The 14344-nt window shown below is 32.8% G+C and overlaps 2 protein-coding genes across 2 annotated transcripts in view; both read left to right on the top strand.

Annotated features, from left to right (window-relative positions):
• The window catches only part of LOC114722765 (MADS-box transcription factor 23-like), a 60432-nt gene that overhangs the window by 7324 nt on the left and 38764 nt on the right, over positions 1-14344 (top strand). The gene's annotated exons all lie outside the window — the stretch shown is intronic.
• Positions 4456-13759, top strand: LOC114722767 (agamous-like MADS-box protein AGL21). The gene is made up of 4 exons (XM_028908860.1): positions 4456-4637; positions 6629-6707; positions 13411-13472; positions 13654-13759. Exons 1-4 carry the CDS (start codon positions 4456-4458, stop codon positions 13757-13759), a joined length of 429 nt encoding a protein of 142 aa, XP_028764693.1.

Genomic DNA, 14344 nt, shown 5'->3' with positions numbered 1-14344 from the left:
TTGGCATTTACAAATTTTCAGCTTCTTTTTTGTCCCTTTTTTTTCATTTTTCTATTTTTTAGTGTAAATTTTTATGCGTTGACTTATACTTTTTCTACATTAAGGGTTAAATGATCTTTTTACTTGTTTATTTAATTTTATTTTGGATCTGAAATTTTAATAAGTCCACGTTTGTGGGACTTAGCTGAAATTTTCCCTTTCTTAATCTCTTAAGTAATTAACTAGACACCAATTTGTATTGCAATTCCTAGATGACTAGGTGCGTTTAATAGATATATTTCTATCTCATTGGCAAAACTATCCATTCAACTCACAAATTTCAAGTTCTCACACAATTAAAATCAAGTTCTACACTTAATCTAACATTCTCGAGCATCAATGAAGTGAACTTAATAATCTTATTCATGGCCAATTAACAGAGTAAAATTAGAATATCATATCATTAACTTCAAATATAAAGGAGAAATGAATACTTGATCGATACAAGAGTTCAAAATGATCCTAAAATCAAAACTTTAACTATATATCCATATTTACAAAACCATGAGAAAAATACATATAAACCAGCAACATGAGAAAGGAAAAGGAGAATCGAGAAGAAACCAATATATGAAGCCTCTTCCAAACTTCAAAACCCAACTCAATTTCCACCAAAATCCGTACCTAGCACAAAAAGATCTCCCAAATACAACCAGGAAGACCAAAATGGCAGCCAAATATGAGTTGAGACCTTGTATCCTTGAAACCCTTGAATTTTTTTTTCGGTTTAGTTCAAATGTGCATTTATTTGTTAGCGATGTAGCTTTCACCTGGTCACGGCCCAAACGCTAATTCTAGAGCCTAGGCGCCAATGCTCTTTGTCTCTATCTTTGTTATGATCATGGTCCAAATGCTCTGCATCACAGCCTAGCTAGCTGGGCGCAGCTGCTCTTTGTTTTGTGATCTCTGTTTTCTCATCACAGAATGATTTTCCCATGGTTCTCTCATCCCTAATCAGGCTTTGCAAAGTGGCCATAATTGCTTGGTCTTTATAGCAAAATATTCCTACAGATGAATAACATTAAAATTATAAGAAACTAACTAGAAATATGATCACAAAATATGCATATTGAACCATGATGTGCAACCAGGCCAGAAAAGAAATGTACATTTTTCTATCTTGCGTGTCCAAGATATGCCCAAATTAATGTATCAAAGAGTGTATGAAACTCAGAAATATGTTGAAATGACATGAAATCTTAGAGATATACAAGGTCATTGGCTCAATTTGAAATTAAATTAAGAGAACTACGTCCACTCGAAGTTGATCTTTGTACTGTCTTTCTTAAACTCAAGTTTCCTTCAGCAAAACTCGAGTTATGATCTTTGTCCGTGCTTCTTGTGTGTAAAACTCGAGTTCCCTCGTTAAAACCTGAGTTTTCTTCTCTGTGATGTACTTTGTTATACTCTATTTTCGTTTCTTTTCTTTTTCCTTTTTTCCATTTCGCTCTGGCGATCCAATATAATCCTTCTTATTTCAATAAGTGTGACTTACAATTCCCTTTTCAATGTTTTTCCCTTAATGAAAACACATGACTCACTTATATACTGTGGATTAAATTATAAAGAACAACTTGTCGAACTCAATAAAAGCTTGAGCTCTTACGACGGCCAGTTCAATTGTTAGTTTCTTTTGAGTAACGTAGAGTTAATTATGTTTAAGGGCTAGTTAACATTCTCCATGTATAAATAACGAATCATTTATGTTGAAAGAGTGAGATGAACTTCTAAAACTATTACAACTATTCAATTGCTCTAAAACTTCAGCTGAAACATTCTCGACTACCCTTAGCTTCAATATATGTATCAACCCATTAAGTGAGGAAATCTCTATCCGACCACTGCGATGATAATCATTTTTATGTACTTTGAGTAAGATGTGTGAGAATTTTGAGTGGGTTTCTTGATTACCCATGTAGGGGGGGTGATTACAGTCTTGAGAACTCTAAAACTATTGTATTGTTGCTTCATAAGTGTTTGTGTTGAATTTGTGGAAATAGTGGCTGAAAATCTCCGGACATTCGTAGAGATTGGACGTAGGTCATGCAGATTAAACCGAACTAGGATAAGTCTACTGTTATGCATTGCCCTTCTTCATCTTTACTCTATGCTTTTAGTTATCCTTGCTTTGGACGCTCTTTTCAACTCATTCGGTGTGTACACTTAAAGTGGAAAAATTTTGTATCACTCAATTCACTCTCCTTGTAGGTAAACGGACTACTAAAACAGAGTACTTAAGAATTAACAATATTGATAAGTGAATAAACAACTATAAATATATATATAACAATCAATGTGCATTGGAAGGTTAAATTAAACTTCAATAATTTTAAATGAACATAATAAAGTATATGTAATAGAAACGTAGATAATTAAAATACTAAGCTGTAGGTTGTTTAACTACTTCACCCAAGAAACAAATCGTCAGATTGTCAATATGAACGCATGTGTGAACGCATAATAAATTAGTTATTGCCAGTCTGCTTTTTGCCAATTAATTAAACATGGGAATAAGACAATATGGGCAAGAACGTCCAAGAGCAACTAAGGCGTCCTGTCTTATTATAATAAATAAAAAATTAATTCATTAAAATAAATTATCAACAATTAAACAAGGTGCGGTCATTGATCAGAATTTGTTTTTAGACTAAGTGAAAGTGAACCCTATTGTTTTAAAAATTGAAATAAACCTACCTCTTTGGTATTGATGAATTTTGGAAGTGCTTGCGTAGGGTATTACAGGCTTTGCACTGTAAAGAATAATTTATCGGAGAAATTAGGATTAAGAACTTACTGACAAACATACTTTAAAAATTAGAACTTGAATTACAAAACATGGAAGGAAAAAATGCTTGCAGACGATCGATGGAAGGAAAAAAAATACAGAACACTAAAGATAAACTGTAGATTTTTTGCCTAGGCCTTTTTTTTAAAAAAAAATTTGTATGCCAATTTTAATCCCTATTTTCCCTAATTTATTGGAATTAACTTTAGGGTTTTCTTCTATAATTTATTGATACATTCTTGTGATAACATTATAAAAGAATTGACCATATATAAAAAATAGTCATATATTTTCCTCACATCATTCGAAGGATGAAGAACAAGGTTACAGACTCCGCAAGTTTAGATTGCCCCCCAAAACTACGTTTTCTTAGCAGAACGCAAATAAGTGCTTCTGTGTTCGCAAAATGCTTGTATTTAAAGGTAAAACGACCCCAAAAACTTTATACAGATTTTGTTATATATATTGATTGGTTGGTTGGCTATATTCATATGTACAAGTCAATTTGTTAAAGTTAACATGGGAATTAATAGTTTTTTTTTTTATAATTACTCAATCAAATCAGTAAATATTAATAATAAACATGAATCCATGAAATTATAGCTCCTTTTTTTTGCCATATGTGAGTAGATTTTATAATTGCATTTTTTTCCTCGCGGTTTTAACGTTCTTTATTTTCATTTAAAAAAAATTCAAAAGCCTGTGCAGTGTACGGAGGTTTATTACAGTTTACTTCTAAACTTGGCAAGAAAATTCAGGTGAAAAAATTGGCAAGAAAAAGAGAACAATGCTAGCGTAGCAAATTGTTCTCTTTTAGCATAATTTCATAAATTGCTGAAGCGGCCGGATTGTAAACGGACATGTTAACTATTGAACCGTTGGACCTTAGTTAAAGCTTCTTAATTAAGCAATGCTTGTTGCAAAATTATTGATATTATGAACTTCAATGTAGCTTGTTTCTTTTCCAGCATGCTTGTTGTGATGGTATATTGTATGATCCCACAAATAGCACATGCCTTGTTGATGCATCTTATAATACACACACACACATTTGGATAGTGGAGGTTAAGCATCTTATAATTACTTGTATAATTGTATCTTGTATATAATACACGCACACACACACACACACACACACTTCTATATATATATATATATATATATTAATGTAGTATTGTGTGTGATTGTGGTTTGCATATATCACATCACATAGCTCCCGGCCACTCGTCATCTTCATTGAAAGCCTTCTTCCTGTTTTTTTTTTTTTTAATTGCTCAGCTATGAGCCTTTTATTATTATTATTATTCCAAGCCTTCGAGACTAAGTATTCAAGGGGCATCGTTCACCAAAAAGCGTCTCTCATTAGAACTTCCCAAAAAACCTGTTTCTTCGTCTTCTTCTTCCTCCCACTATTCTTCTGTGAGTTCCTCCGGCTTGTCCACCATATAAGCACTCTTTATTTTGATTTTGTATTTTTGTTTCTTTTTTTTTTTTCAGGTTATATGTGTGGTTTTGGAACAAATTATTTTCCGATTACTTTAATTAAGAATGGTGTCTTTCTTTTTCTTTTGATGAATTTTTGTAGCTTTACAGATTTGTTGGAGGCCAAGTAGCCAAGAAACCCTAGAGCAATGGGGAAAAGGAAGATTGCGATTGAGAGGATTGATGATATACCGAACAGGCAAGTCACTTTCTCAAAGAGACGAAGTGGTTTGGTCAAGAAGGCAAGGGAGCTTGCGATCCTCTGTGACGTACAAGTTGGGGTCATCGTCTTCTCTAGCACTGACAAGCTCTATGAATATGGTAGCCCCAGGTGCGTGGGTATATATTACCTCTGATTCTTAATATGAGATCTACTTTATTGTTCAATAGTATATATTGTTCCCGGCTTCATTTACTTTGTTTTCTTAAAAGAGGCTCAGCTCACAGAATTTTCTTTGCGCTTCTCTCTTTTCATATGCTCATATAATATACCTCTAGATCTCGCTTCTTTTTAACATAAAACTTTCAAAGTTTTTGCATATATTCAAGTGTCTTATGCGATCTTGTGATTGAGTCTTTAGTTTTTCCCTCTTTTTTTTGGTTGTTATTCTGTTTCTCCTCTTATATATTCTTGCTTAGGCTTGAGAAATGAGATATATATATATATATATATTATATTTATATCAATATGCCTCTGTGTTATTTTCAGAATTACTTTCTGTGAATCATGATGTTATCAGTGACAGACTTGATCTTTGACGCTTTTTTTTCTCCTTTTCTCCTACCTTTTTTCTTTCTATCGTTGGTCACTCTCAATCTAAGCCAGTAATATTCTTTGTATTGAAACTTTATGTAAGATACTTATGTTCTAGCATTCATAATGCATGGATATAGATGCACAAAACTATACAAACACATGCACGATATATCTCTTATATATAACTAAATGTAGAAAATTAAACAATTGGTCCTAATAATTCTGACTCGATTAGAACTCAACATTTGAACTTTGACCCAGTATAATTGAATTCTTATAATTTTATTTGTTTAAGAGAGTTCAAATTATTGGAAGGGTTTGGGGGTAGTGGAAACATGGAATAGGTTAGTATTAACAAAGGTAGGTTTAATTATATTTGGTTTCATTTGATAGGTTGGATTGAGTTTAACTAAATGTATGGTCTAAATAACATGTAACATTTGCAGTACAAATAACCTTTACAAATAGGCAGTGATTATTGTACAGTTGAAATTTAATAAAGATTTATATTTTATAACATGAACCATATATCTAACTAGACAGAAGTAAGACCTTGGAGAAACTGGGGAGAAATCCCTCATCAGAACAACTCATAAATACAATTGAAATAATGGTGTGACTCTAAAATTACAGAGAAACGTGCGATGTAAATCTAAAATTGGAAAAATTGGGAGAAACCCCTCACTGAAAATTTTATTAATGAGAAAAATGACCTAAATAAGAAGAGTTTTGTTATTCTATAGTACCAATACTTTTTGTATATGAAAAATTTATCAGGTCCGAATCATCAATAAAATTTTAATGGGTTTTTTCCCCCAATTTTCCCTTATAAAAGTACCAATTGCAATCCGTCCAACTCTGAGGTAATTATTTATAAAATTATCACAGCTTATTTAATTAATCATGTGAAAATTTATAAAATGGATAATTTCAAATTCAAAAACATTATTCTGGATAAACCAACTAGCTTCTAGGAGTCATATTGAGCTTTAACTAGTTCAGACCGAGTTCGGTTAATGAGCCATATGAATGGATATAAAGTTATCCCAACAAACAATTTTTTCATACACGATCTTTAACTTGACACTCAGTCTTTTCGTATGAGGAAAATCGTAGGAAGAAGGATGGAAGAAAATTTTTAATAAGTTTGATTTGAAATAATTAAAAAATTAGGGTTATAAAATTTTAATAAAAAAAAGATGTAAGAGTAAAAAAATTTTTAACTCCACTTCTCCAATTTGCTTTTTAAATCGAGCTTAAAATTTTTGTTGAATAAGTCATAAACTTGCATTTTTTCATACAACTCAAAGTACTCTCAAGTCATAAATTCGCTTTTTTGTTTTATATAACTTACAGGAGAAAGACTGCTTACCATCTCAACCAACAGCTTATTAGTCATAAACTTGCATTTTAAATCAAACTAACAAAGATGGGCAACACCATATCGGCAAAAAAAAAACACACACACACACAAAAGAAGATATATCCCATATTTTCATGAATATAATTTACATGGATAAAAGCTTGATTTTCATCTTATTGATGGAATTCTCTGCTTATAGCAGCATGAAGTCAATTATTGAGCGCTACAACAAAAACACAGAGGAACATCATTTGGTTATGAATCCAGCTATAGAAGCCAAGGTATGAGACCAAATACCATTACTAAAATAATTTTTTAAAGTTTTCTGCATATACAAGTCATGCTTAATTACAGGACATTCATAAATCCAAAATCCCCTAAGGGCCTAAATGAAGGAGCTAGATAATAAATTTACTGAGACTAAGAAAATTAATTAAATTAGTTATTTCTAATAAATATATATATTGTTTTTCTAAAAATATTCATTTTAATTGTTTGAATTCGAAGCTACCCTTGTTGATGAAAATCCATTTTATTATGCGCAATTAAGAGGATTGTCTCAGGAAAAACTACATATAAAATTAAAATAAACCTCTCAACTAGTTCCTACCTTTAGAACTAGAAAGAGTATATAATTTGTATAAAATGAATATATAATTCGATTCATTAGTATGTGTTTGTGCGTACTTGCACTTGTCAGCGTTATATTTCACTCCAAGCAAGATCATACAAAGAAAAAAAGGGGAAAACAATTCTAACTTGGGGAACACCTGCTCAGGCAGGGGGGAAAAATACAAGACTCGAGCTCACAAAAAAAAAAACCAAGTCACGATATTTATATATATATATATATATTTATAGTCTAATGATAAAGGGCAGATGGAAGAAAAGGTGAAGAACCGCATTCTATTTATTGATTCCATGTTACGCATCAATAGTCATAAGCCTTACACATATATACATACGGATGTATATGCATATAGAGAGAGAGAGACACAGACACACACACACTTCTCTCCGGTAACCATATGCAACAGAATTTATAAACGAACATAACTATCACTACGTACTCTCAACAGCCTCTCTTGTACATGATCACAAAATTGTTGGCGGGAATGGTTCTCTGAAGAGTAGATGAAGAAGAAAGTGGTGCACGATGTCTTCAAGGCGTGGGCAGTACTTTCCTTTAGGCTTAATTCGCCCCCACCTATTCCTATCTTATAAAGTACAAATTGGGATGCCCGGCGAATTTCCTTCAGGATATAATGAAGACCCTTGAATATGGATTGCACTTCCAAAATTCAAGCAAAGACAACAATGGCCTTTACAAAGTGATAATTTGATTCTATCTCTGTGTGCACTCAAAGACAAAGGCAATGAGTTTAATCTTAGTGTTTGTGTTGTGTTGTATGCAAATGAAGTGATGGTGAAGGGTTTATTTAGACTATAGAATGATGCCTTGAAAAGATACCTTTTGGAATAATACCTTATTAAATAAAATGTCACAACCATATGTTGGTTCATGAACCAACATAATTTAAATAAATACAATGAATTTAGTATGTAGGTTCATTTAATGTTTTAACTTCCAGCATAACTCTTCATATAAATATATTAATTTATATGAAGACATAACCTCCCATATAAATTTATTAATTTAATAAATTTATATAAGGACATGACTTTTCAAAAACACATCTCTTTATTTTAAAAATATTCCAACAATCCCCCACTATTTTTAAAATGAACCCAAACTCTTATCACTTCGGAAATCTCATGTTTTCAGTAAAGGTATCTCAAGGATTTGAACCTTTACCTAAGCAAGACATGGTTTTACCCATCTGAAATAATATGGTAGACTAAGCTTTGAACCAATTATCCCATATGAACAAGTATGCATGACTCACGCATTGGATCTCGGACCACTGTATGCCACTTAAAATGACACGTTTATGGCCTTTTGTCAGTATTCTTTTCATGAAGAGTTTTCAGAGTCAAGCCCTTAGACTCCTAGAAGTGGCCCCACTTCACTCTCATGTAGATAGACTCCATCAAGAGCACCACCATGATTAACGCTCCATCAAATATATGCTTATAGCTCCATTAAGAGCCAAATTAAAGCTCAACCTTTCCCTTTTTAAATCTCATGGTTACGAAGCACTTTTCAACCTTGGGATATATAAACATGTCAAGTACTTATAATCACTCTAATAACATACTTTCACCATTGAACTCCAGACTTGATATGATGGTCAAGTGTAAGTTGGGTTTCCACTATTAGTGATCAAGGTTTATAGGGCTTCAATCCCATCCCCTTTAATGTTTTCAACATCATTTCCCTTGCTAAGCCTTTTGTCAAAGGATTTGCAAGATTTAATTCAAATCTTATATAACTTATGGAGATTACTCCATTCATAATCAGATCCTTCACAGAACTATGTCTCAACCCAATATGTCATGATTTCCCAATATGTCATGACCTCACATAACTATGATTTCATAGACTAACTATCACAATGGATAGATATTGGTGCCATTGGCTTAGGCCATATAGGAATTCCAAGTAAGAAGTTTCTAAACCACTCCGCTTCCTTGCTACTTGCAACCAATGCTATAAACTCAGAGTCTGTGGTAGAGTCTGCAATACAGTTTGTTTCTTAGATCCCCAAGAAACAGCACCCCTACCTAAAGTGAAGACCCATCCACTTGTGGAAGCATGATCCTCTGAGTAATCTATCGAATTGGCATCTGTATATCCTTACAAAATTGAAGGATTACCACTATAAGTCAAACTATAGTTGACTATTCCTTTCAAGTACCTTAGCACTTTATCCATAACATGCCAGTGATTTTGACTTGGATTGCTTGTGTATCTACTTAACCTTCCCATACCATATGCTATATCTGGTCTTGTACATGTCATAGCATACATCAAGCATCCAATTACCTTTAAATAATCATGTTGTCTCATAGGACAACCTTTATTTGATACTATTTGGTACTAATTTCATACTGAAATCAAACAGAGTAGAAACAGGACAACAATCAAAATAATTAAAGTACTTCTTTAATATCTTCTCAGTATAATGAGATTGTGAAAGACCAAGACAATTATTATCCCTAATAATCTTGATTCATAGTATGACATCTGCTTGTCCCATATCTTTCATGTCAAAATTTTTAGACAAAATTTTCTTTGTTTGATTTACTTCATTCGAATCAGTGCCAAAAATTAACATATCATCTACATACAAACAAATCATGGCACCTTTCCCATTATGAAACTTACTATAAACACATTTGTCAAATTCATTGATTTTATATCCATTTGCTAAAACTACCTCATCAAAATTTTTATGCCATTGCTTAGGGGCTTGCTTAAGTCCATAAAGAGACTTAATGAACTTACACACCTTGTGTTCTTGACCAGGGACCACAAATCCTTTTGGTTGTGTCATATACACCTCTTCTTCCAACTCTCCATTAAGAAAAGCTGTTTTAACATCTATTTGATGGATAACAAGATTGTATGTGGAAGCAAATGCTATTAGCACTTTGATTGTGGAAATCCTTACAACCGATGCATATGTATCAAAATAGTCTATTCCTTCCTTTTGTGTAAAGCCCTTAGCAACCAACCTAGCTTTAAACCTATCTATAGATCCATCTACTTTTAATTTCTTTTTGAAAATCCATTTACAACCAATAGGTTTAGAACCTGATAGGAGGTCTACTAAATTCCAAGTTTTATTTCCTATTATTGAATCCATTTCATCTTGTATATTCTCTTTCCAAAAAGCTGCATCTTGAGACTTCATAGCCTCCTCAAATGTTTCGGGAGCATTTTCTAAATTAAAACAAACATATGAACAATTTTCAATTTCTTTCCTTGACCCCTCAACAAGAAACATGAAAAAATCTGAACTATAAGTTTTTGCTTTCCTGGCCTTTTTACTTCTTCTAAGTTCTATTTCTTCTAAGTCATTGCCACTCAATACATTCTTCTCTTGATTTGTTTTCTCATTGCATCCCCAAATTCTAAAATAATTGAGATTGGGTTTTCTTTTCTTTCATAATTCATATGGGGTTATCTTGTTCCTTTTTTAGGAACTCTATTTAATATATAACATGCAGTTAGCAATGCTTCACCCCAATATCCATTAGACAAACCAAAGTAAGATAACATGGCATTCACCATCTCAACTAAAACTCTATTTTTTCTTTTAGCTATACCATTTTGTTGTGGGGAATAAGGAGCAGTTACTTGATGTATTATCCCAACAGACTCAAAATATTTTGGATCAAAATATTCTCCCCCTCTATCAGTCCTTAAACATTTAATTAAAGTTTCACATTGAAGTTCTACTTCAGTTTTAAAGATCTTAAATTTGTCTAAGACTTCATCCTTTGAGTGCATTAAATAGACATAGCAATATCTAATGTAATCATCAATGAAAGTCACAAAATACTTTTTGCCACCCAAAGTAGGCCAACCATGCAAATCACAAATATCATAATGAATCAATTCTAATATTTTAGAACTTCTTTCTACTCTAGGAAAATGTTTCTTGTTATTTTAGTCAACATGCAAGTAGTGCAAGAGTCATGATTAATAACAGCCTTTAGAATTAATTTAAGTTTCATCATATCATTCATTTTGCCAAAATTAACATGACCCAAACAATAATGCTATAAATCACAAGAGTCAACAATAAAAGTACAACTGTAAATACTATTATTAACTTTAGCAACATTACATTTAAACATGTTGTCATAAAAATAACCCTGGCCCATAGATATTCCACCCTTGGTGAGAACAAACTTGTCTCCCTCAAATATAAACTTAAACCCAAACTTATTAAGTAAAGGTATAGAAATTAAATTTTCTTAACTTCCAGTACATAATAGACATCTCTTAAAGTAAGAGTTTTCCCAGAAGTGAATTCAATTTTCACGATCCCTTTGCCTTTGACTTGGACAGTTGAAACATTTCCCATATAAAGTACATCCCCATCTTCCTCCTTCAATGTTTTGAAGAAGTTCTTGTTTTTGCATACATGACGTGTGGCACCAGAGTCCACCCACTATGATTCATCATTATCAACTAGGTGGATTTCAGAAATTACCGCCACAAAATTGTCTTCTTTTACAGATGACTTGCTTTCTTTCTCTTTCTTCTTTTTGAAGAAATGACAACTTTCCACAAAAGAAGCAATTACCTTTCTTTTTCTTATTCTTGTGACCATCCTATGCTTGGGGTTTGTCTTTATCCTTCCCTCTTTTCTTTGAGGTCTTGTTGAACTGTCCTTCCTCCACCACATGTACCTTCTCTTGAGTATTGGCTTCCTTTTCAGCATCTTGCTTTCTATATTCCTCTTCTAAACGAAGATAATTTCCCAATTGTTTAAGAGAGATATCTTCCTTTTTATGTTTGAGACTCTTTTTGAAGTCTTTCTATGAAGGAGAAAGCTTGTCTATGATTGAAGAGACAGTAATGGACTCATCCATATGCATTATATGTTGATTGAAATTATTCAAAATATGTTCAATTTCATGCATTTGCTCCATGATAGACTTTCCATCAACCATCTTATAACTATTGAAATGAGTGACAAGAAATTTCTTACTTTTAGCATCCTTTTGCATGTACCTTGCCTCAAGTTTGTCCCAAAGATCCTTTGCAGAGGTTGTATCTTGATAAACATCAAAGAGAGCATCACAGAGGCTGTTGAGGATATGTCTAGTGTAGATGTAGTCATCATTCTCCCATTTCTGTCTCTCTGTGATTTCAGCAATAGTTTCATCCTCCTTCTCTTGAGGCTTGGGAGTGTTGAGAACATAGGCCATGTTCAAAGTTGTAAGAAGAAATTTCATCTTCCTCTGCCATCTCAAAAAGTTGCCTCCTTCAAATCTCTCCAACTTCACAAAATTTTTAGTCAACTCCTTTAAAGAAGCCATTTGTGCTTACGAAATTAAGCCTAAAGACTGTTGGCGGGAATGGTTTTCTAGAGAGTAGAAGAAGAAGAGATGAAGAAGAAAGTGGTGCACGATGTCTTCAAGGCATGGGCAGCACTTTTCTTTAGGCTTAATTCGCCCCTACCTATTCCTATCCTATAGGGTACAAGTTGGGATGCCTGGCGAATTTCCTTTAGGATACAATGAAGACCCTTGAATATGAATTGCACTTTCAAAATTCAAGCAAAGACAACAATGACCTTTACAAAATGATAATTTGACTCTATTTCTGCGTGCACTCAAAGACAAAGGCAATGAGTTTGATCTTAGTGTTTTTGTTGTGTTGTATGCAAGTGAAGTGATGGTGAAGGGTTTATATAAACTATGGAATCATGCCTTGAAGAGATACCTTTTGGAATAATACCTTATTAAATAAAAAGTCATAGCCATATGTTGGTTCATGAACCAACATAATTTAAATAAATACAATGAATTTAGTATGTAGGTTCATTTAATGTTTTAACTTCCTACATAACCCTTCATACAAATATATTAATTTATATGAAGACATGACCCCTCATATAAATTTATTAATTTAATAAATTTATATAAGGACATGACTTTTCAGAAACATGTCTCTTTATTTTAAACATATTCCAACAAAAATCTTGTGCATGTGATTGTAAAATTTCTCACAACAGCTAGCTAAACTATAACCTGCTTGCTTCATGGGAATTCAATCTATGAAACGTCCTTCCGAACGCCCTATTATTTCCAGAAATTATGGGATCCATGTACAGCAAATCAAGGCAATAGTTTTCTCAACAAAAGGAAAATATGTAAGTGGACAATGTGATATTCCATTATGCATGGCTAGTTAGAAGAATCATCTTCATGCTTATGAGATAGAGATTCATTCCTTCTTCCTTACATATTCAATATCACATTTTTATATATGCTATATTATTTATTAGACACACACACACACACACATATATATATATATATATCTGTTGTTGCACTTGGTAGTTTTGGCAAAGGGAGGCAACGGTCTTGAGGCAAGAACTTCAACAGTTGCAGGAATTGCACAGGTATAATAAGAAAAACCAAATATTTTGGAACCAGAATTATTATATTCTGGTAACACAATGTTGATCTCAACATAAAAAAAAATGCAAAATAACTAGCCGCAGTTCAACACACTACTTCTGATCTGAACCCACTCAATTAGTAATAAACCCCAAGTAATTGATTTCCTTTTGGAAAGTGCAGGCAATTGACGGGTGAACAACTTTCTGGTTTGGGCATTAACGAAGTGAACAACTTGGAAAATCAACTGGAGATGAGTTTAAAACGTGTCCAGATCAGAAAGGTATGATAATTCAGTTCAACTCAGATCTTCGTTCAGTTTAACATCTCCCAATCTTACAGAACTAGTAGTGTACTTGAACATTGAGTTGTCCGCAGGATCAAATTTTAACTGATGAGATTAAAGAGCTACAACAAAAGGTATTCAAGAAATACTGTTTCTGATCTTGCCACGTATATATGATCAAAGGTATTCCCACAAATTCTGACTAATTTATTGATGCTATTGCAGGGAAATCAAATTAGTCAGGAAAATGTTGAATTTTATCAAAGGATACAAGTCATTAGTAAAGAAAATGAAGAGCTAAGAAAGGTATTTTAAGTTGATGAAAAAAAACATGTTATCGAATTCGATCATTTATTCATCTTTTCATTCATGTAATTTACTCCTCTTTCCCAAGCATGCATATACCCACCCGCACGCACGCACGCACATATGCATATACAATCAACAAGCTTGCGCTCAATTACCATCTATTGTGCCTTTGCTGTTGAATAATAACGAATTATTAGTCGCCATAAGTCCATTTTAAAATAAACTGAATTAATACAATACAGTATATGATCTGGGTCATATATATTCACTTTAGGGAGC

Source organism: Neltuma alba, unplaced genomic scaffold (assembly GCF_004799145.2).
Source record: "Neltuma alba isolate B1F8T4 unplaced genomic scaffold, ASM479914v2 tig00012113_pilon, whole genome shotgun sequence".
NCBI lineage: Eukaryota > Viridiplantae > Streptophyta > Magnoliopsida > Fabales > Fabaceae > Neltuma > Neltuma alba.
The sequence above is the reverse complement of the archived record's forward strand: the minus strand, read 5'-3'. Positions and strand labels throughout refer to the sequence as shown.